We start from the raw sequence: 21510 nt of genomic DNA, 5'->3' as shown, positions 1-21510 counted from the left end.
TATATTATTACAGGAAGCTTTTACCAGGGACTTCACGAGACACCTAAAAAGATCAAACAGACAACAAATGTATGTGGCCTTGATATTGAAACTGACTTTACATACCCCTCAATAGGTGAAAAACGGGACTGTAATTTAGTGGTCTTTGTTTTGAAGTGGTCTTCCAGAGAGGCTTTGCTGTTTTCACAAACTTTCTGCCTTCGACACCAAAGACCTCTCCAACATCTGTTTATTGTACCATATTTGATAAATACTTAAAAACAAACTCTGCTTGCAATACGGAATGGAATTAGTCTCTCAAGGGGCCAATGCAGGGAAGAGCATTGTCACTGCTTGTGCTGTCCCTGCTCAGTGGTTAAATAGGGTCTCAAAAGCCACTAATTCAGTATCTCCCCCCCACAATTCACCACACACATATAGCTCAATAAACCACTCCACTGTATGTAAAAGTCTCTTTGATTGACCCTAAGCAAGTCACTTAACCTCCTTGTGCTCAGTCCTTTGGATGAGATGTAAACCCAAGGTTCAATTGTAAGTGAGGCATTGTTCATTGCAAGTATTGTATTGCAAGACAAACTGACTTGAATTCCTGGCTCTGGCTCTCACCAGATGTCTGAACTAGTAAACAGTATCTTGGTGTGAAATTTGGGGAAGTGAAATACAGTCTGGAAGAATAACTGTGCTCTGGTTTAAATCTGTGGAATTTGGGTTTAATGCTTCACAGATTGTACGCAGCCAGCATTTCTCAAAAAGCACAGCAGGTCCAAGCTGGCTACAACTCCAGGAATGTTGTGGATGAAGGAGATCAGCGTCCTGCAGAGCACCAGGTTTAAAACAATGACATCAACAAGCATGAAGACACTCTGCTTCCAATTATACCAAAAGATGACTATCAAAGTAAAGGCATTTCCAGATGATCAGAAACATCCAGCAAAAGGTGTATTGGATTAGGTAGGATGCAAATGACGTTTTTAATCAAAGGTAGATTAAAAAGTAAAAACACATTAACCTACATCAACTCTTTAGTAATCTTTTTGTTTTGTCTAGCGATTGAACATGTCAGTCTCAGAGATCTACAGTTTAGAAGAGCAATGTGAAAAAGATGTGGAACAAGTCCCCCGTGATTAAAAACTAGCTTTAAAATGCGTTGCGGTTTAAAAGATTAAATTACAGCGGATAATATTCAAATTTCATATAAAGAGTGCTGACCTTTTCTTACACTGTTATCTTATGAAAAACATCAATAGTGGAGCACATTACAGTTGCTTGGAGGTCTTCCAAGGCAGGATGACTTTCAATAACCTGAATTTAGAGTTAGTTAGACAAGTTGGCACAGGCAGCTAATGAATGTAATTAACAGTACTCAATTAGGAGTGGTTTAATCATTTCATAACTGACTTTCAGCTAAAGGGGTATATGTGAATGATCTAAACACACCACACTAACTATATCTTTTCCTCATGCATGATTTATTGACCCTCTTATTAACATCATTAAAAACAATAATAACATGCCTATAACTCATCTGCAATAAAGCAGGTTTATGGATTTACATTTAGGGTTAACTCCTGCTCTCGGACACTTTTATCCATTAAATAAACACAAGACAGATGGCTGAGCTTGCAGTCTCAATACAGTGATGTTACACAATTTGTATATTATATATCATAAAACAACAAACCCTTTCATATTCAGGCAGCTGAGTATGAAAAAAAGAGTGAAAAATTCTGCAGTTTATAAAAGGAAATTGTTTTTTTTTTTACTACAAAAATAATAATGACAAATATTCTGATTGTTATTGCAAGAAACATAGGCCCCATTTTGATTAATGAAAAACACATCTTTCAGTCCAGGGTTAGAAGTTTATTCTAAGTTCTCAAAGAACCCTTTAACCAAAGAGAATGTTTTTACAATATTTGCGTTAATAGTGTATATCAGAGCAGTATATAACTGAACGGTAGCAGTGTTTCTTTTGCTTCTGCGTTTGACACCTTTATTCAAAAAAACAAAAATACAAATCTACAGTATTTTTTTTTGTATGCAGTATAACAAATTAAACAAACGACAAACAGAATAACACCTTTTACTTTTCTTCTATATTTGAACTCTTGATCTTCTGATGGGGTGTTCAAGTATACTTCATGGCTCTTTCCTCCTGTTTTTAAAACAACAAAAGCACGCTTAAGCATCAGAAACCACTGAACAGTGAATGCAATCACGCAGACAGGCAGCTCATGTTCTGCTATTCCTCAGGTATTATGTAGGTTTTAGTCATAGGAGTCTGATTGCATATCAAACTACAGTACAAGTCAAAAGTAAATACAAACCTGTAATAATAATAATACTACTCAAACGGTTACTTATAGAGCAACTTGATATGCATATTAAAATAGTTATGTATTCTTCTTGTTATGAATCACTTTGTATATAACTGTCTAGTTCAGTTATCACACCCCACTTTTTAAAATTCATATGCTTAAAAAACCCATCGCTTCAATCCAGTTCTCAAACATGACTTCTCTCCAAGTACAGCTGGTATATCTGAGTCTGACTATAAGCCTGTGCCTCTCTGCCTCCAGGGCAGTGCTTCAAACCCTGGTCCTGGGGACCCCCTGTGTCTGCTGGTTTTCATTCCAACCCAGCTCTCAACTACTTAACTATACCCTTAATTGAACAGATCACTTGCTGAATTAGACCTTTTTACTTGTTTTCAGCTCGAAACAGTTGTAGATTTCAAGTTAGCTATAACATTTTATAAGTAACTTGAACTATGCAACTGTTCAAGAGCTGAAAACAATTAAAAAAGATCTAATTAAGCAAATGATCAGTTCAATTAAGGGTCTAGTTGAGTAACTGAGAGCTCAGTTGGAATGAAAACCAGCAGACACAGGGGGTCCCCAGGACCGAAATTGAGAACCCCTGCTCTAGTGGATGTAAAAAAATAAAATCAGTAAGAAATACCACATAAGAAAATGTTGCATTTCTTACATCTTCTTGGATGTGATGACAAGAAGCCTTTAAACTCCAAGCACAGTAGCTACCTTAATAATGCTGTGGAGCTCCTCGAGGGCATTCTCATACTGTGGAATGAGTGGCTTCAGGTTTTCATGTCTGATTAATTGTTTCTGCACTCCAGGGCTGCCAGCATCCCTCAGCATCTGAAGGAAATTCTTCTCCTGAAGAAACAGCATGCACTTTGTCAGCAGGGATGGAAATAAGACTCCTACTGCATAGCAGTTTCAACTTTTCCGAGCTTGATCAGCCCCAGTGTATAGGAAACTAGTGTGTCTGATTAAACATAGTATAACTAGGAATGGATCAAACCGCTATGCAATGGGGGTCTTATTTCCATCCCTGGTTAGTATTACAATAGATAACATGACAGACAGAACGTTTGACATAGATGCTCTTGACTGCTGCAAAAGAAATGTCAGGCAGGGCTCTGAACACAGGCTGTGTGATCCTGGGTATGGCCTCCTGTGTGTTCAATTAATCTGAGGCAGCACTACAACTAAATAAGTCACACAGACAAACATTTTAGCTAACTATTTCATTAGTATAACAACTGTGGCTGATACTGCAGCATTTTGGATAATTTTTCATCCTCTCTTGTTATAGGAAGAAAAATCTTTTGAGTGTGCATAACTGTAATTCTGACTAGTAATTTCAAAGGCTGTTACAGGAAGAACCAACAGCATCTGAGCTCAAAACAAAGTTTCTACTCTTAGACGCACAGTAAGATACGTGTATTATAAAAGCTTCTGTGTTTACACAATAACATTTCTCTCACGAGACACAGTCTTCAGCCAGTGTAAATACATACAGAAATATGTTGAATACAGTGCCACTTCATGAGATTTGTAAACAGACTGCGTATCTAGGGGACATTAGACCATTTCTGTGAGCACCTGTGCCGTATGATCTTAACGTTCACTGATTCTCAAAAGCACTGGCACTCACCTGCACTCCCAGGAGGAGTGTGAAGGCCAGCCCAGCCTTCCCTGCACGTGCTGTCCTTCCCACTCTGTGAAACAGAGCCACAAGGGGCTATTATTAAAACTAGAAATGAGAACAAAGAACATGCATCCCCAGGTGTGTAAGCGAAGGGGAATGTACGAGGCAGAGGTTGGCATTAAGGTACGTTGCACGTTGTCAAAAATTGTTGCTATGTGTTGCTGCTTGGCGATAACCAAAGGGTTAAAAAATCCCACACAACCAAAATGAGAAGCAGTACAAACAGGCTAAACATTACCAATATGCTACTTAATAGCTGATTTATTAACCAACTAACTTTAATTATACAGCTTACAAGGGTTTAATGAAATTGCATGCTCGTTTGTGTTAAGATTATCAATGCTCTCACCGATGAACATATGTCCTGATAAACTGTGGAGCATCGTAGTTAATAACACATTTCACACCGTCAACATCAATTCCTCTGGCTGTGGCATCTGTGCTGATTAACCTGTTTGTGGACAAATAATATTTTTTGGTCTCTTGTAAAAACAAAAAAAAAGTGTAAAAGGTTAAAGTGAAAATCTCTATTAGAAACTGGTAAGAGCAATCAGTTAGCAACTGAAGCAATCGGGCACATTTTAATGGATCATACTTATTACAGGAGTTATAAAACCAGTGATAAGTCTCACCACAGTCTGCATGTCTTTAAATGATTACCTACAGGTGTCCGCTGAGGGAAAACAGTTAATCTTAAAGAGTAATTAGTGGGGTTCCGAAAAATATATGTGTTATATGTAGTCCCCACGTGCTGTTACAACTGTTTAAATAACGTACCTGTCATTTTTCTTTTCATTGTTAACATCCTGACAACTTTTTACACTTCTAACTTTAAAGTCTGTTTCAAAGCTCTTTCCAAAATGGCTGCTCTAGTGCACTGGGGCTTGAAATCTGTCCTCTAAATCACTGCAGCAAGAGCAATTTAAATAAATAAATAAACATAAGTGCTCCTGCTTTTCTGTTCCGTACCACATCACAGATCTTTATTACCGTGTTACTATGCTTTTGTAACTAATTGGTGGAGTGATCCATTTAGAAGCATCTCGTATCCTCTCATGTACATGGGCTACTCACAGCTGGATTTTGCCCTGCTCAAACTCCTTCAGCGTTTTCTTCCTCTCGTTGGGACTCAGACGAGATGAGAACTCAGCCGCCGCCACTCCCCCGTATGAACGGACCAGCAGGTACAGTCTGCAAAGGAATCAATAATGCAGATGTAACCTATTAACACAAACAAAGACAAAGACAGATGACTAAACTGTGTTGCACTCCTGCTATGTTAAAAATATGATTGCAGCAGGGGCTGACATGCCTCAAGCAGGGACTAGAGCTGGCTAACACACCTGTGTGAAGCTTCTCTGGAGTTTGTGAAGCACAGCACAGGGTTGAACTTCAGCCTCAGTAGGAAGTGCAGTAAAATCAGGGGCTTGTTGTTAAGATTGCACGGCACATAGTACTCCTGTAACACAAGAGGAAAGGGGTGCTGAGTCAGTGACACTATTACATGGTTTATATGCATCTAATCCAATTCAAGCTACCTGTCTGATCAATCGATATCCAAATCCTTTACGTACTGTGCATGTAAACTACTTTCTACTGGAACTGGGCTGGGGGGTTATTTGGATCACAGTTTCAGGAACATTGAGTCCTCTAAACCCCATTAATGTTAGCATGTAAACTCTGCATATTTGTTTTGGGATCTAAAAAACTATCAATTACAATGATTCCCTGTGCAGTTAAAGACAGTAAATCGATTTTGAAGTTAACACAAATTTAAAGAAATCGGACGGCTGGGAGTGCTCACAGTGAGTCCCTGGGGGAAGTTGAACTTCTCCTCGGTCTGTCCGGAGGCAGTCCTGTGAGGCTCAAAGCCCTGCCCTGACCGCTGCTTCTCGCTGTGGACGGAGGTGAAGAGGCGAGGCTGGTGCAGGCCCAGCTGCTGTAGCTTCTCAGGGTTCTGTGTCAGGGTGGCAGAGAACATCAGCTTCTGGAGGGGCATCTGGGGCTGCCACAGGCTGGGGAGAGAACACAGCATAACACAGGGGTCAGGGCAACTATTGACATGCCTTCTAGATTCCAGAACAGGGATGCATGATCAGCCAATACGAACACAGAAAGGACATATGTTTTTTTTTTGTCTTTGCACTGTAAGACTTGTTAAAACAATGCCATTGCCAAACTTTTGCAATTATCAAACAAACTTGTGTAATTACAAAATACAGCTGCAGCAAAAAAAAAAAAGCCTTTGAAAGACATAGGTGGCTGATTTCCTTGTTTGTTAAAGAACATTTATGTGGTGAAAAAAAATACAATCCTGCTGAGAAACAGGAAAGAATAAACAGACCTAATAAGAGTAAACAATCCCTTTGATGATGTAATCTGGATTGATTGAAATCTCACTTCCTGAGTTCAATGGATTAGTTTTGGGGTTTTCACGTGGATTACATTACTAAACTCTGTTAACGGAATTGGCACGGTAGCATCTCCCATTATTTACTAAACCTCAATGTAATCCTTGCTAATTGCTGGAGTCCTATTACAGACGAATCGTATGGGGTGCTGTAAGCCACTGTACAGAGGGGATAAACAGAGTCACTCCATGGAAATGCACATCCGTTACACTGATCAGCCATCGATTTCAGACTAACGGCAAGCCCAAGATTACTCATTGTGACGGTTCCATTTTAATACAACTTTGATCACCAAATACTCTTGGGCTTCTAGTGGTCTGATATTGAGGACTTCTGCAATATAACAAGCATCACGTTTCCATGGGAGGACCCATATCCAACGCTGACCTTGCTGCTGTGACAGGGCCAGGCTCTGCCCTCCTGAAGAGCGAGCCGAGCTCCAGGCTTCCCTGTGCTCTGTACACCTCCTTCACCACGTAGTTCAGCCAGTCCTGGTGCATGCTGTCGATCATCCGGTCCGCCTCATCTATGATCTGTATGAAGAGCTAAATCACTTAGGAGCAAAAGCCATTCACTAATGTGGCTATTCCCATCGCAAACTTAAATGGCTGATAAAGGCTGACACGTACAGTGATACATTAGTTAAAAAAAACAAACAGAACAAAACAGATGGGAGGTAGGGGTTTACAGCACCACACTTACATTGCTTTGTGTTTTGTACATATTTATAATGTATTCGTTTTAAAACAGGGTGCGGTAGCTTCTCTTGATTTGTCAAGTAATAAAGCAGGATTTACTCACCAGGTAGCGGAGCTGTCGTAGGCTGAATCCTGGAGTTTTATCAATGTGATCGACCAGCCTGCCCGGGGTGGCGACCACTATATCAGCCAGGCTACGGCACCCACCAGTGCTGCATTAGTGAAAAGATAGACAGCATTTTTATTCCATGATCTGAGATTGATCTTCAATCAGAGAAACCTAGTACACAGACTAATCCCTTGTTTCCATTGCATAACCAAACTGAGCCCTCTTGATCAGAATACGTCTCCACTGGTCTTTATATGGAGATGTATCAGATCCGTCTGAATTTGGCCATAAATAACTACTGCAAGAATCTTCAGCTAATTGCTTGTTTTTGTCTGCTCAAATGAATATGCATTTCAGAAATTATTCTACACCTTCAGATTGCTTTTTTTTGTTGTTGGTTCAAACATTTCCAAACCCTTAATTGGTCGTCTTTCGTTTTCTGTTAACACCCACTTGGATACCTCTAACATTTTCGAGAAATTATCAATTTGAAGTCATATGTGTCGGTTGTCTTTCTTTACTGCTGTCAAAATACCTCTTAAGAGTATTTAGTTAAATTCTCTTACATGCTCTGGACGAGGGAGGCCTGCTCCACAGCGAAAGATTTCTGCCCTGCAACCATGACGACCTTCAAGCCGGTCCCATCGTTGTACGTGTGGAACACCTTACACACCTGTGGAGATAGCAGAGTCACACAAACACACAGCTTCTACAACTGCAGCCTTACAACGTGTGCTGTATTACACTGCGTAAGATCTCACTCAACACTCCCCAGGCATGCTACCTGGTTTCCTGTAATATTACTAAACATTTTATGTATGGATGTTTGAAGTTAGAGACTGAATGTATTCAGTAAAATATGCATCAATCAACCAACCCCAAAGCCACACTGGCAATAACTACAACACAGTAAGTGACTTGCAAAGTTTCAGGTCAAATATTTTATGGCAACTCAAATTAACAGACAAAACTTCCTTGCATGTTTTTAAGTTTTTCCCGTTCACTACTAATGCAGTTGCTCAATTACCTGCTCATTAAGTTTTGTAGCTTAAAGAACACACAATAAAGGACACATTAAAAGGCAGGCAGTCCCTCTAAATATAAGCCTGTTCGGTACTTAATATATATTATTACATTATTTTGTTAAAAGGCAGAACTCTTATTGTATTGCTGCTTGACAGGAAAGGTGCTACATGAGTGTTGGCTGTATTTTATTGTGCTGTATTGTATTGCACTGTATTGTATTGCATTGTATTGTATTGCACTGTATTATACCTGCTGTGCCAGTTCCTTGGTTGGCAGCACTGCTAGAACCCGCACCTCACAGATAACCCGCTCCAACAGAGCCTGCAGGAGAGGCACAATTATCAACACTGAGATATAAGTGATGAGAAAAATAGTTTGAATTATATTTTCTAACAGCAAAGCTATAGTGTATCAAGTTTCCTTCGTTACATTTTCTGTTATTGGCAAAACACTGCATCCGTGCATAATATGGTGCGGACATGGAAACCAAGGACAGAAACAACTGCATGAATGCTCTCCCCAGAAGCAAGCCAAAAGTATACACAGATATATTTGAGCAAGAGCTCTCAGACTGATTGCACTCAGTGTGTAGTTTAAAGGTAAGGCATGTCCTTAAAGTAAAAGTGTTCAATTGCAATTTAAAGCCGTTTACTCTTGAAAAGCATGTCAGCAACACTTGCTATCTGGTGACAGAGGTTACACCCCAATAGCCTTGCTTTAAAAGCAACTCAAATCAACCACATACATGAATACAGAATACATTCTACCTGAACAACCGGGATGACAAAAGCCAGAGTCTTGCCGCTTCCCGTTGGCGCCGAAACGCAGATGTCTCGGGGTCTGTAGCCACCCCTGCCAATCAGTAGCCCGTGCAGCGCACTTTCCAAAACAGCTGGGATCAATTCCGCCTGGACTGCAGCAAACAGATACAAATGACAGAAATTCAGAGGTGTCTTAGCAAGGTGGTTTTTAATGACAGATTCATGCACATGCAAATGCAATCATAGCTAAGCCAGAACCCCAACACTTGAACTCATCGTCCTGATTCTTATTTGGCTCAATGCTAAACTTCTTTGAATTAAGCACAGGTTTGTCTTAGTTTCAGCAAAAACAGTGGGAAAGCTGCACATTAACCAGAGCATTACTTCCTACCAGCTACTGTAGTTTTTCAAGGGTACAGTGCCTCCTGCTGCGAATACTGATGCACTGTTGATCTAAATCTTTAAATTGACACTGCTTTTTTGTGTTTTGTAACTTACTAACTTGTAAGTTACATAACCAATTAACTACTGGCACCTGGTAATTTCAACGGCATACCTAAACAAGGGAAATCCTGAACCTCAGGAGTGGATGTGGTATTTTCTGAGCTGCATGCAACCCCCTCACCCACCTGGGAAGAAGTGCTGGATCCCATTGCTCTGGAGTTTCGTCAGGAGTTTGGGGCAGATTCCTGGGACATCTCCGATAGGTATCAAGTTCTTCTTGATATCCCTCTGGACTAGATTAGGCTGGGCCAGCCACTGTGGCAGAACCCTTTGAACCTGTGATGCAAAATACAGACAGTTTGAATTATAATGTAGCTATAATCCTTAATATACAGTTTATGTTGTTATGCAGGCTCACTAAATCACACAGCTACACTTTTAAGATTTGAAATACCTTCTGCACAGCTTTCTTTTCAAAGCCTCCCAGGATTGTGAGTGTGGACTGGGGGGGCACCTTTTTTGTGCTCTGATCAGAGGTTTTCTCTTCACTGTTCTCCCCCTCATCACTGCCCCCTCCTTCCTCATCCTCCTCCTCACCGCCTGTATCCATTTCTACATTCTGATCACCCGCCTCTTGCTTGGATTTCTGCTGACTGTTTTTTCGTTTATTTGCTGGTGTTTTCTTTTCTTCAGCCAACTCTTTTACGTTGTCTTCTTGTTCTTTAAATAAAACAAACTTGGGTTGATTATAAAAATAATAATAATATAAAAAAACAGTATATTATGGAAAAAACTCAAACCTTTAGATTTTTACACATCTGGGACACATTTTGGACCAGTTTTAGTTTGCAATAGGAACACACTCTGAACAGCATCAAAAGCAGGGTAAACCTACTATGAACTGAAAATTGATGCCAGACATTTAATTTTACAAACTTAACACAATGGTACCAGTTTCATTTTCCTCCTCCACTTCTGTTCTCCTGGTTTTTGTTGCTTCCTTTTTCCTTTTTTCTTTTTTCTTCACAGTTACCCTCTTCTCAGTCTGATCCGTCTCTCCAGCAGAGTCCACACCCCCCTTCTTAACCTGTTTCTCTGTCTGCTCCGGTGTGTCCGAATCAACCTGCAGAGACTTGATTTTCTTTTTCCTACTCCTCTTATTTCCTTCTTCTTCCTCAGTCTCCTTCTGAGCCCCTAGTTTTCGCTTCTTCTTCCCTGTCTTGTCGCTCAGGTCAGGGTCTGTATCTGCTCTTATCTTCCTGCCTGGTGTGGTCTCTTGGCTATGTTGCTGCTGCTGCTGCTGCCTGGCCTTTGCTCGCTCCTGCAGCCTCTCCAGCAGGGCTTTCGAGCGACACTCGGCTTCATCTTCCTGGGCAGCCTCCTCATCTCCAAGGTATCTTACAAAACAAATCAATACTGTAATCAGGACCAATACCCCACTGAATGATGAAAAGTAGCCGCTGGTATAATATGTGATCCCAGGGACTGTAATTTCCTCTAAATTGGGTCTTATTTAAAACTGCATAAATCATTTTCAAAGAGCCTAGTGATTTTTTGTTAAATATGTAGTGACGCGTACAGTACAGGCAAGGTAATAAGGTTTTATTACTGTGTGCATGATTAGCCACAGTGTATAAGAAACAAGCACAGGTGTGGCTTATTAAACTCAAAGTAAAACCACGAATGAATCGAAGTGCTATGCAATTTGAGTCTTATTGTCATCCCTGCAGTGTTAAAAATAGTCTTCAGAAAAGTCTTACCCTGTGGTGCCATGCTGAAAATATCACCTTTGTCAGACTACAATGAGCAAAACGCAGTGTTTTTTTTTTCACCCATGCTTGCTGCACAATTTTAGAACAAGATTATGCTTACCTGTTGATGACAAACAAGGCCATCTCAACAGCTTGGCGAATTCAATTCTTCCGTGTAAATACAGCAAATTAATACCAAACAATCTTCGTTTGAATTATGCCTTGTAATGTCAGATTAATCTCTCGACCAAAACTTCGCAGTGTCTTCGATAATACTGTATATCACGGATTTACCGGCAGCGCTCGAGACGAGGTGCGATTTTTTGTTGACTTTGTGGTAAATATGTATATTTAGTTGAATATCCTTTAGAATTATAAAAACATTAATACACTTTGTTATACCATTACTTATTTACATTTAGCTGCGACAGTTCTGGAACGACCCTTAACATCTTATATCAATAAAAGACATTTTCAACTTCAATATATTTATATAAGCCAACTGCTTCTCCTATGTGTGAGCCCAAGGATTACTTTGCTTATTTTTCACCTACAATGTGTCAGATAAACACCATGCTACCATCAACTCCTCACATGTTGTGCTTTGGCGCTGGTTGATGACGTCAGGCCAATATATTTGGTGGTAAGTTGCACAATTCTACCATCTAGTGGACTTTCTGCATATGAAGAGACCGTCACTATTTCTGTAGACCTGTTACATAAACAAAAGTTTTTCCAGTACAAAAATAGTTGGTCATTATAGGGTTACTTAAAGTTTTATATTAACAGCCATTTTATATTTTCACGTTATTGAGAATCACATTTGCTTACAGCTGGAAGTACAATAGGCTACTTTTTTTTTTTTAGTTCTTGAGAGTATTGCTCAAAATATAAATATTCAGTGACTGAATACTGGTACAGTATTTCATATGGATTAAGTATCATCTTTGAAGTATATTTAAATATTGTTTTGAGCACTGCAACACAAGTTCAATACATTTGATTATATAAATGTGGTATGGGTTTTTATAATCTACAGTATCTGTGTGCTCAGTTCTGAAGAACATTAAAATCACAGAGACAACGAATCGGTTGGTTTTTATTTTATTCAATGTGTAAGCAAGCAAGACAGTGTGTACTTTGGAGTCCTCCAGTTCTAAGCAGGGAATGATCACACTAACATTTTCTGGTACAGCCACTGTAAGCACTAAAGGAAAGATTGTCATCTTGGTCCTGCTGAGGGTAATACTCCTTCAACCAAAAGTGGAGTTGCTCCAGCCCACATTTTCTGCGTCCATGTCAACAAAATTAATGTAGATCCTGAAATAGAAGACTGTTTTAAATACAGCGCTAACATAGTTATGCACCCGCTACAGCACATGAGCAGATTGTCTTCATAGTAAATAACTGAATCACATGACAGCGGCATTGCCAGTTTACTTTAAGTGTTCTAATGGAGTCCAATTAGTTTCCTTCTTTTAAGATGAGAACAAGCATAACTGCAAATAATGTTTAATTTCAACACAAGCCCCAGACTCGAACAGCGCCCGCTGTAAAGATCCATTAGAACTCTTTAAATGTTTGGCATTTCCAGGTAACCTATTTTTTTCACAAAACAAATGCCACTCTGGAACTGGGTCAGATCATGCAATATACTAAATACTGCCACTGTATAAAGACATTAGGCCCAAATCTGTCATCTTGCCTTTTAAAGACAAAAATCCACTAAAGACAGTCAAACTGTCAGAGATTCTTTCAATGCGTAAGCTCTGCCACCATTTAGATTAATTGAATAGATCATTAAGTAAAGGTTTGGACTTCAGAATCAAAGCTTCTAGATATAGATTCAACCAACACAGAGAGCAGTACTGGTTAATAAATCAAGACAAAGCATATTTTCATTTTTATAAGAACTAGTCTCTTTGCGGTTCTTATTGTACAAAGTCAAATATTATTTTTACTTATTTTTTTTATGTTCAGTATTAAGATGTTTTGACCTAAGTTCTGGAGCTGCAGAGCAAAACAAAGTGTCCTTACAGAAGTGAGAGCCAGCGTTTTAAAAAAAAAATCTGAAGATATTTACTCCTTCGTTTCATATTTACTCATTCATTGTCATATTGTATGTCTGACATATGTTTAAAAATACAGGGTATTTTAATCTTAATAGGACAAGTGGAAAATCTAGGTCAATGTCCATAAACTAATAAGAGGTAAAGAAACGCGAGTGTGAAGAGCAGCGTGCAGGTTGCTGATCGCGGTGCTGTACCTGTCCACGGAGATCCCCAGGTGCTTGTTGATCAGACCGCACAGCAGCTTGGAGTACAGCTTGTTCTCCTGGCCAGAGATCTTCCCAATGCTGTGCAGAGAGCATAGAGCGCAGGGATCGGGCTTTCCTCCAAACATCATCATCTGATCCGTAGCGATGTGCACCGCGATGTACTGCACAAGACAAATATTATCTGTGCTGCACCTAAAGTCTTCCATTGACAAGCACGTGCTGAATTATTAAATAAAGAACATTCTGGAAAGGGTGAGGCATAGCACTGATACTACGAATACGTAGTCACACTGTATTTGGCAATTTTATAGTTGAAAACCCGGGGGGATTAATCGACTCGTCTACGCATTATTTTACAGCGCCAGGTCTCTCATGTCCCATTACTTGGCTGCACAGATAATTGTAGCTGTCAATCACCCTGCTTTCGAACAGTCCGAATCGCTCGCTCACAACAGAGGCAGTCTGGCAAGCTATTATGTAACGACAAACTGGCACGACTGTGTCAGACTTCTAGGCACTGCATTGAATAGATTACTACAAGAAGATTGGTTCTATTTTACTGCTTCTAATGCATTTTATTGTATACAGTGTACTGTGCTGTTACGCTCCAATAAAGAGAGCCTACAATAGTCTTTTTTTAACCTCCATTTGGAAGCCTATATTTTAGTTTGTTTACTGCAACAACAATGTTACGCTGCATTCAAAATATTCCAATATATCTTAATGTTTTGCATTACAATATTTTAGTCTGTGCATATTAACTGTATTATTGTTATCTAGAGAGACAGTAATCAAACTACCTGGCCTTTGTCATGTAACGTTATTTCATTGCATATGAGTTGCAGGACATACCTGTGCAGGTTTCCCCATTGCTTTCGACAGTTCCTGTGTGGCTTCTGACAACAGAGACGCAGAGACAGCATCTTTGCTGACATTGGTTTTCACAACGAACATCGGCATGTTTGCAGCAGGTTGATATTTGCTACTTCTCTTAACCCGGGTGGAATGACTAGTATAAATGGACCACTGTCACCCCCACACTGTCTGCACTGTCTGCGCTGCGTGCGTGCGTGCGTGCGTGCGTGCGTCTGCAGCACCGCGGGATAGCGGCTTTCTCTCCTCCGCTCTAACAGACCAATGGCAGAACAAAGCTTTTCTGTGACGTCCAAGGTTTTGTTCAGCCCCAGCTTGTTCAGCAGCGCATGCTCGCGAGAGGCTTACATTTAAACAGACAGCACCACATTGTGGAACTGTTAGAAAATAAAAATGTAGTTTGAGATTTAGCAGGGGAAGTAAGCAAGCACTGCAGCCAGGCAGTCACAGTAAAGTGGAGTATGGCGTGAACTACATGCATGACTAGTTTTATGTTAGTGTCACAGTATTTTATTTTTAACTTAATATACACATATACATAAATAGCTCATTATCCGTTTACTGCATGGTGGATGGGTATGCCGTCAAACGGTCAGCTCTTAACCTATTCTTATATAAGACTTGACCCATATTTATCAAAACCTGCTGAAAATTCCAGCAACAATGTTGCGCTGCGGTGACAAGCATGAGTTGCGAATGGGAAAACACATTTTACCTGGTTTCTTACTGAACCCAGCTGGGATAGAAAACTAACAGTTTACAAGAGTTGGGAAAATTTAAGAGAAAATCAATTGGATTGAAGAAGCATAACCAGCTTTTCACAATTTATTATTATTATTATTATTATTGCATTTTTTAATGATTTGCCGTTCTGAATGAGATCAGGTGCGTGTTGGAAAGTCTCTGTGTGCTGTTAAAGGATGTTTTTGATACATGGGTCTGCGATTCTTTATTAGGATGATAAATGGTTTCACTTTTCTCCAGTGTGATAGCAACAAAAAAAAGGTTCTAGCTATAACATCTATATAATCTATAATCATGACCCATGCTTACCCTTACCCCAATCCCAATATGAACAGGCACACATTCTAAAGAGTGACCTAATCTACTGCTTGCATCCTTACAGTATACAAGTGTATTGCAGTGTATCATGGAATCAACACAGCAAAGTGCTGTAAATCACGTTAAACTGCAAAAAATAATAATTTACTGTGGAAACTTTTCTAAAGCCATTGCAGATGCTCTGTCATTCTTCGTTTCAAGTAGGGTTCGTAACTCTTTGTGGGCAATTACATGAGCTCTAATTATATCGATTTATAGATTGCAATAGAGTGGGCTGTGCTGTCCAAATCCTGAATCTGCTAAGAGGATATCTAAACAAAAAGCACATGTGCTGAGTGGCAAGCCAGTGGCCCTAGAGTAATGCTATAGTACACAGCAACAATGCCGTTCCCTGAACAGTACAGTCCCTGTGTCCCCACTGTCTGTGATATCAGAGCTTGGTTGATGTGACAGACTGCAACTCTTTGTGATTCTCCACTGTCTCTGCTGCTTCAGTCTGCGTTTTCGAGTGCATTTTCTGAAAGTCCTCCGTTATCTCCAGCACTGTCTTTCCTTTCGTTTCAGGAAAATAAAACCACACATAGACTCCAGAAAAGAAGCAAAAGCCCAGGAATATGATGAAACATAAGTAGTCCAAAGTATCCTGTAAAGAAAATACATTATTATTATTATTATTATTATTATTATTATTATTATTATTATTATTATTATTATTATTATTATTATTATTACTGCCTCAAAAGTAGTACTGTTCGAGAATGCTTTTGTCACTCACTCTCTTGCTTTATTGTGTCAGGAGAACAGCTCAATGGAATTACACCCCTATTATGTCCAATATTACCATGTTGCCGATAGTGTGGTTTATCTAGCAACATTGCTGATAGCTCTGTGTGTGGTGTTCCAGGAGGTGATCACCCACCCAGTTACTAGGATCAGCCTTACTCAGCTTCTGAGCTCTGATGAGATCCTTACCACTAAAATGGGAACAATCATTCCTATGATGAAAAGCCCCATCCAGTTCAAGGATCCCCCAATGACGAAGGCAGCGGGCCTGCAGGCCTGATTAAAGATCTCCCCGGGCAGTGGGGCTGTTACTCCAGCTGCAACCGGGGAAAAAGAAACACTTCTAGAAGATTTCTCTTACACAGAATACCCAGAAGTTTCTACTCCCTCTGTTAGTAGGTTCAACATTGTCCCCCCAAGCAGCATGCAATACGTGTAGATTTTGATGAAATGTTTGAACACCAGGGAGAAAACATTCAGTTGAGCATGCTTGATCAATCTGTCAAGAAGAAATGCAAAAGATATCCGTCCCTGACAAGATTTTCATTCACCCAGAAGAAACCCAGCAGGTTGTCTTATGTGATTTTGCTCTTAAGTGATGTGTTTTGAAGGGTTACCAAAGGGAACAGACCTGGCCCACTTCCAAAAAAGAAGATGAAAGCAAATATGAGGGCCATGCTGCAATAAGACATCCAAATGAGTTGGTCCTAGGAGAAAAAGACACATGATAAATGTTTTTCTTCATGCAGTATACATCAGGGGCAGCTCCAAAAAGGTACAGAGGACCACAGTGGGACAGTGATGTCTTCTCACTGGTGGGGGATCAACACAACCCCCCAGCCCCACCCCCACCCTTTTAACATCCTTTGTGAATTTTTTAGCGAAAAAATTAAAAAAAGACAATTGGTTTGACTTGCCAAATCATAACTAAACCTGTATTCTTGAAACTATTCCTATAAAGCATAATACAACCTGATATTAGTTGTAATATTAATGGACACCTGCATTTATTAGGGAGTAAGATACAAATGAAAGGATGGGAGAGGGCTTACCTGCAGAAAGATGGTAACTGTCAGCAGTCCTAACACCAAAGCCATGCACCAGTACCCTCGTAATAAAAGAACTCTTCTTCCTGTGCTTTCTATCAGCAGACCCTTTGTTTATAAAGAAAAATCACTGTCCTTAGACAAAGCTTTAAAAGCATAAATATTAAATGCAATACATAATGCAGGTTATTAAGTGTGCTTTTTTTGCAGTATCCCTCATTGTAGTTAACATAGATTTCACACATCCTTTGGCATAAAGATCCTGAATGCATTCGTAATACCTTGAATGCAGTGCTATTTGAGCATCAGATTATTGGCTATGAAAGTGTCACACATAAAAACAGATTTTGCTAAAACGACGCCTACATTTTGGCTGGGTACTGTAAGTGCTTGATGCAAACTAGGGGGGTTTCCTGGTGCTGTAAAATCCTCATGGTGCTGTAAAATGCTCTAAAACATCCAGCTGGGGCTCATTCCAGCAGGATGTAGGTTATTCAAATAAAGTGACCATTAAAGGGTTGCAGACTGTAACAGCGTTAACGCCTGATATACTCACACAAAACAATGAGGTGAAAATTTCACAAAGCCCGGTTCCCAGAGCCACGTAGCGGACCTGGTGTGTGGGAATCCCGGCTGCACGAAACACATCAAACGAGTAGAGATAGATCTGGATAAATAGAGAGGAACTCGCTGATCAGAATTACACCAGTCTCACAAACACAGCCAATAGGGAGAGGAAAAAAAAACACCTGCCATAACATTATCAATAGGGCTACCATTGGCTGCCCAGACTGATTAAACATGACAACTCTATAAGCTGATGGAGGGAGGAGCTATTATTTCTCAAATGAGCGCCTGCTATCAGCCCTCTATCATAGTCTGTAAGATCCGCCATCATATCCATTGAAGTGACTTCCATACTGGTCAACAGCACATTAAAAGTGTGTGCTACATAGTGGAATAAGAGGCATGTTGCAGAGAACTCCATGTGCTGTAGGTGTTCTAGTAACTGAAGAGGCAATACTGCACTCACTGCATTGATTCAATACTGCACTCACTGCACTGATTTAATTCTGCACTCACTGCATTGATTCAATGCTGCACTCACTGCATTGATGCCACAGAGCTGCAGGGTGGTGAAGGTGACAATGACCGTCAGCAGCTGCCATCTCAACGACTTTTCCAGGATCAGCTCCAAGACACTCTTGGACTTTTCCCCTTTGATTGCTGCGTGTTCCAGCACCATGTCATGAATCTCAGATCTGTAATCCCCTTTTCCCCACAGCCGCTGTATAGCTGGCATGGAAAAAAAAAACACAATTGGTTTTCACAGTCATCAACATGAGGAAGAATATTATGAAAACAGAAAAGAAGCACGGAGAGATTTCTTTAATTGTAATGGACCTTCACTTCTATTACAGTAGACAGGAGCCCTCCAGTGTGTTTGGTTGATCAGTCATTTCATAAGTGTGGGGTTCATCATAACTTTGAGGTTCTGCTGTACATGTTCAATAAAAAAGTTTTTCCTACAGATTGTACATGAATTTACTCAAGTATAACATCTGTACATGGTCTTTTATTTAATTGCCTGGTTTTTAAATCTACCCTCTTGGTCGGCAGTGAGTGTAAGGCTTACCTACCTTTCTCACACTGTACCTGGTCTCCCTTGTCTATGAGGAGGTAGCGGGGAGTCTCTGGAAAGAAAGGCAGGCTGACTAACTGAATCAGGGCTGGGACCACACTGAAAGCCAACAGGACAGGCCAAAGGTCTTCAGAACCTAGAATTTCACTGATATAACAATGAAAGACAAATCATTGTAGACCGAGGCATTGCTTAAAACTGGGCACATTACTGACACACACTATATTAGCATAGTTAGGGAGTTCTTTAACTCTTGTTACTGAATAACAAATACATGCCCTTTTTGTTTTCATTGCAAAACTTCCCAGAGTGCAGTATGTGAACTTACTTGAGCCCAAGCAACTGGCCAGACAGTTTGCCAGTGGACAGGAAGGTGGAGACGGTCATGGAGACGAGCCCACGCAGCCTCTTGGGGGCGCTCTCCCCCAGATACATGGTTTGAACATTCAGGCTGATTCCTGCATAGATACAGGACAGTGAAAACAGCAGATACAGAGCGGCAGGACACGACATTGATACTGAAATACACTGTATAAAAGCTGCATCTTCCTTACATGTATTATACGCACAAATATTTACTTTTTTTAAAAAGGTGCAGCAGTCCAACTGACCTAAACAGTGTAAATATCACCACTGCATTGTTTTCACAACATCCTTATTTTAATGATTAAAACAATGGCTGTATTTAGATCCTTTTAGATCATTGCTCCCCCTCTTAATACAGTGCGCACACACTTCCAGACCAGCTTGTACCCTCTGTGATAAATGTCATTGTGTACCTGCATTAATTCCGTATAGGAATCTCCCCACCATAATCATCTCGAAAGACTGAGCCCTTCTACTCAGCCCCATCATCACCCCACCAGCTATGGCGACAAAATTGTTTGACAGAAGGCACCTCTTCCTACAGAAGATATTGAAAACACAATACTTTACAGCAATGAAACTTGTTTCTTTGAAAAGTCAACAGCATATAGCAGGCTTTTATTCAGCATATTAAAATTAAATGTATCGTCTTAAAACTCCTAAGGAAAAACAGTAAATAAGTTTAGGGACTCACACAAAATCCTAGAGAACAGTAGCTCCTGAAAATATGAAAATGTTCAACCAATCAAGTATGATCACTGCAATGGACACTCATACCTGCCGTACTTCACAGCGAGATGCCCTGCGTTCAAAGCTCCAATGAGCCCTCCGACAGCATACAAAGAAATGATGAAGGACCAGATTAAATTGAGCTTCCAGTCCTCCAGGGCGGCGCCATAGCGCATCAGCCACGTCTCATTCAAGAACTTCTTGATGTACTGCGGGGAAAAGAATTGCACCTATTAGAAAGCCAGGATGACAACATGTAAACCAGTGTAGACATTGAAAAACATCTTTATCTACTTGACTTTCAAACCAGTAGTGTAGTCAAGGGTAAAGACGGGCAAACTGAGTTTACCCACTTCTCATTTAGGGAATATAGAGTTTACCCACTTCTCATTTAAAGAATACAGCGTTTACTCACTCCTACTCTCCTGTGATAAGCAAATCCTGGCTATACCAAAAAGGTTAGTTACCCACTTCTTTTTTTTACCACAGCACTACAGTTTTAAAAAAGGACATTTATGTGTTACATGCTTATATCAACAAAAGATACAGAGGCCATTTTTAAACATAAAAAAATACATTCGGTAAACTGCTCCTTCCTGCATCCAGGTTTTTATTGAAAGTTTTGTAACATTACAATCATTTAACATTTTCCAAAGTACAGCAGGAGCTTGCATCTCTTCGTGAAGTGATCCAGCATTGTCTCTGAATATGAATGAATGATCCCCACTCACAGGAGATGGAGAGTTGAGCACTGATATCTGAAAGCCATACTGAAACGTCCCACCGATCCCCAGCACAAATATGGCCAGGACTAACATCGGACTGTGGCACTGCAGCAAAAGATAATAAGGTTAAAGATAAAGATAATAAGGTTATTATTACTTTGTATAATTTTTTTACATTTTTCATATATGGTTTAACAAAAATATCAATACAGCAGATAGTGTCTTCAATTGTCAAAATTTTCAAATTTGTAATACAAAAAGCACAAAAAAAAAAAATGGCATAGCATTATAAAACATGCAGGAGATGAATTGCATCTAAATTTGCGTATTTGATTTTTCCCCCATATTTTACCATACAACAGGAGAGGCACATACCAGATCTGACAATGCATGAGTCATTGTGGCTTCACGATAACTGTTCTGCTTCTACGTTTTTAAATCCAGCTTTGCAGTTAGTTCAGCTCCAAGGAGTTACACAGGTGCACACTGTATGAGGGTGTTTAAAACTGTTAAAGATCTCCTTTGTCCCCCACCAACACTACTGAGAAACTATGACACAAACCTAAACTGAGGAAACGTAACAGTTTACACTCTGTTAACTAGATCAGCCATTAGCCTACATCGTTTATAGCTGCGTCATTCTGACTCCAGGTAACAATAAGTGGTGCAGTATTTATTAACTATTTCATATTTTGATTTTAATAATATCTTTATATAGTGCCTTTCATAGTGGACCACCATCACAAAGCACTTTACAGAGGTAGGCTGTGAACTGTGCATTATATGCAGAGT

The 21510-nt window shown here is 40.0% G+C and overlaps 3 protein-coding genes across 4 annotated transcripts; all 3 read right to left on the bottom strand.

Annotated features, from left to right (window-relative positions):
* Positions 1–1842: 1842 nt before the first annotated feature.
* Positions 1843–12180, bottom strand: LOC117962637 (ATP-dependent RNA helicase DDX51-like). 2 transcript variants are annotated; one of them, XM_034043480.3, is made up of 16 exons: positions 11336–12180; positions 10415–10860; positions 9918–10183; positions 9649–9799; positions 9026–9171; positions 8508–8579; positions 7799–7905; positions 7227–7335; positions 6813–6958; positions 5819–6029; positions 5358–5473; positions 5089–5205; positions 4364–4465; positions 3961–4024; positions 3042–3176; positions 1843–2155 (listed from the first exon to the last, which is right to left on the bottom strand). In XM_034043480.3, the coding sequence occupies exons 1-16, from the start codon at positions 11356–11358 to the stop codon at positions 2129–2131; spliced, it is 2238 nt and encodes a 745-aa protein (XP_033899371.3). In that variant the 5' UTR covers positions 11359–12180; the 3' UTR covers positions 1843–2128. The 2 variants fall into 2 exon arrangements, with proteins under 2 accessions (XP_033899371.3, XP_058889153.1); XM_059033170.1 differs by lacking the exons at positions 1843–2155; positions 3042–3176; positions 3961–4024; positions 4364–4465 and having other exon boundaries at positions 5102–5235.
* A 122-nt stretch (positions 12181–12302) lies between these two features.
* LOC117428476 (macrophage migration inhibitory factor-like) lies at positions 12303–14588 on the bottom strand. The gene is made up of 3 exons (XM_034047527.3): positions 14345–14588; positions 13481–13653; positions 12303–12534 (listed from the first exon to the last, which is right to left on the bottom strand). Exons 1-3 carry the CDS (start codon positions 14450–14452, stop codon positions 12468–12470), a joined length of 348 nt encoding a protein of 115 aa, XP_033903418.2. The 5' UTR covers positions 14453–14588; the 3' UTR covers positions 12303–12467.
* A 647-nt stretch (positions 14589–15235) lies between these two features.
* LOC117428567 (solute carrier family 2, facilitated glucose transporter member 11-like) lies at positions 15236–21179 on the bottom strand. The gene is made up of 12 exons (XM_059033169.1): positions 21094–21179; positions 20725–20823; positions 20042–20202; positions 19678–19802; positions 19227–19356; positions 18897–19045; positions 18365–18552; positions 17813–17923; positions 17263–17364; positions 16842–16917; positions 16400–16527; positions 15236–16070 (listed from the first exon to the last, which is right to left on the bottom strand). The coding sequence occupies exons 1-12, from the start codon at positions 21115–21117 to the stop codon at positions 15858–15860; spliced, it is 1506 nt and encodes a 501-aa protein (XP_058889152.1). The 5' UTR covers positions 21118–21179; the 3' UTR covers positions 15236–15857.
* Between the last annotated feature and the right edge of the window lie 331 nt (positions 21180–21510).

Source organism: Acipenser ruthenus, chromosome 11 (genome assembly GCF_902713425.1).
Source record: "Acipenser ruthenus chromosome 11, fAciRut3.2 maternal haplotype, whole genome shotgun sequence".
Lineage (NCBI taxonomy): Eukaryota > Metazoa > Chordata > Actinopteri > Acipenseriformes > Acipenseridae > Acipenser > Acipenser ruthenus.
Note: the sequence above shows the minus strand (reverse complement) of the source record. Positions and strands in the feature narration are given on the sequence as shown.

Coding starts and splice junctions, on each gene's coding strand:
- LOC117962637 (XM_034043480.3), bottom strand. CDS start 11,358: ATGGCCTTGTTTGTCATCAACAG. Junction 10,184..10,414: donor GGAGGAGGAAAATGAAACTG/GTACCATTGTGT, acceptor TTTTATTTAAAG/AACAAGAAGACAACGTAAAA. Junction 5,474..5,818: donor ACTTCCCCCAGGGACTCACT/GTGAGCACTCCC, acceptor CTTGTGTTACAG/GAGTACTATGTGCCGTGCAA.
- LOC117428476 (XM_034047527.3), bottom strand. CDS start 14,452: ATGCCGATGTTCGTTGTGAAAACCAATGTCAGCAAAGATGCTGTCTCT. Junction 13,654..14,344: donor CAATGGGGAAACCTGCACAG/GTATGTCCTGCA, acceptor TGTCTTGTGCAG/TACATCGCGGTGCACATCGC. Junction 12,535..13,480: donor CTGGGGATCTCCGTGGACAG/GTACAGCACCGC, acceptor CTTCTATTTCAG/GATCTACATTAATTTTGTTG.
- LOC117428567 (XM_059033169.1), bottom strand. CDS start 21,117: ATGACTCATGCATTGTCAGATCTG. Junction 17,924..18,364: donor AGCTCTGTGGCATCAATGCA/GTGAGTGCAGCA, acceptor CTATTTATCCAG/ATCTATCTCTACTCGTTTGA. Junction 17,365..17,812: donor TTTTCACCTCATTGTTTTGT/GTGAGTATATCA, acceptor TTATAAACAAAG/GGTCTGCTGATAGAAAGCAC.